This window comes from Myripristis murdjan, chromosome 11 (genome assembly GCF_902150065.1).
Source record: "Myripristis murdjan chromosome 11, fMyrMur1.1, whole genome shotgun sequence".
Taxonomy (NCBI): Eukaryota; Metazoa; Chordata; class Actinopteri; order Holocentriformes; family Holocentridae; genus Myripristis; species Myripristis murdjan.
Genome location: NC_043990.1, coordinates 19,820,884 through 19,822,187, shown reverse-complemented (window position 1 = coordinate 19,822,187; position 1,304 = coordinate 19,820,884). Strand labels below are relative to the sequence as shown.

The 1,304-nt window shown below is 44.8% G+C and overlaps 1 protein-coding gene across 1 annotated transcript; it reads left to right on the top strand.

Annotated features, from left to right (window-relative positions):
* The first annotated feature begins 37 nt into the window (after positions 1-37).
* On the top strand, positions 38-1,092 carry LOC115367613 (distal membrane-arm assembly complex protein 1). Its single transcript, XM_030063443.1, has 2 exons — positions 38-434; positions 542-1,092. Exons 1-2 carry the CDS (start codon positions 209-211, stop codon positions 604-606), a joined length of 291 nt encoding a protein of 96 aa, XP_029919303.1. The 5' UTR covers positions 38-208; the 3' UTR covers positions 607-1,092.
* The last annotated feature ends 212 nt before the right edge of the window (positions 1,093-1,304 follow it).

The window sequence follows — 1,304 nt, the reverse complement described above, 5'->3', positions numbered from 1 at the left end:
ATGCTATTATTTTGAAAATATCCGACGGGAAGTCTTATGCACACACCCCGGAACTATTATTCAAGCGTGACCTAGTGGCCTGCAGGAGACACCTGCAGCAGGCGACGCACACAAGCTGTGTGGAGGCTAAGGTCGCCCCACGCTTGTTTACCGGGAAGTGTATTTGTATTAGCATTATCATTAGCATCAACACCCCGCTCTCTGGACAATGTCAGCAGCTCCTGGTCCAGCAGCAGCGTCACCAGCAGCAGGAGGAGGAGACGCCCCGGTTTCTACAGCCGGTGAGTCGTTTAAGAAGTGCTGGAGCTGCCGGGCTCTGTCCGGAGGCGGCCTGCTGCTGGCCGCGGCGTATGTCTACAGCGGAGCCCGGAGGACGATGCGCTACGGCGGACCCACCACCATGGGGACAGTGGCCCAGATTACTTTTGCTGCGAGTGAGTCCTGTTTACCCGGCAAGCTGTAAATAACTGAGGTCGAGGAGACTTGCTGTATTAAATATCCAGTGTCACACTTAAACCTCTATCTGGTTTCTCTTCTGTAGGTTTGGCTGCCTTTGGACTCGTTGTCATCACCGATCCCGTGGGGAAATCACAGAGGAAGACGTGAAGACTTTAATTACAACCATGTATAATACATGGCTGAAGTATGGACTGTCAGGCCCAGATAAAGTGACGCCAAAGAGACTGATGGGTAGATCATTAAGACGTTGCACTTCTTTCCTCGCCATGTCTGGGAGGATAAATTAAAATGAACTTTGCCTACAGGGCAACTGCAACTGCGTCTCACTTACATGTCAAAATTAAAAGGAAAATATCAACAGCAGCCATAATTATCACAGATAGGATCGAGGCCCTTAATTATACAGTGTAATACCGGATCATGATTTCACACCGTCCACTGTACGTGCTTCATGTGTTTCAGTAACGTCGCTGCAAAGTGTGGAGACAAGCATGATACTGGATTATGTTGTCACTATGCAGATGGGTGAAGTTTCCTACAATTTTGGAAGATATTGTCAGTGACAAAGACCAAAACTAAAAAAAAAAAAAAAATACAACAAATAAACACATGGTGTGCATATTTTTGAAGAAGTTGCATGATTCAGAAATTACATGTCCTTATGTTATTGTCACTTGGGATAACTGTGATGTATCTTCAAACTATCTGATTCTTTACCTTTATCATAAAAGACTTGTAAGTAATTGCTGTTTTCTGGGACAAACATCTAAAAATTCTAATAAGCAATTACATGTCTATATAAATACATTTCTATCCCACCTTGCCTATTAGTCCCATTACTGTGG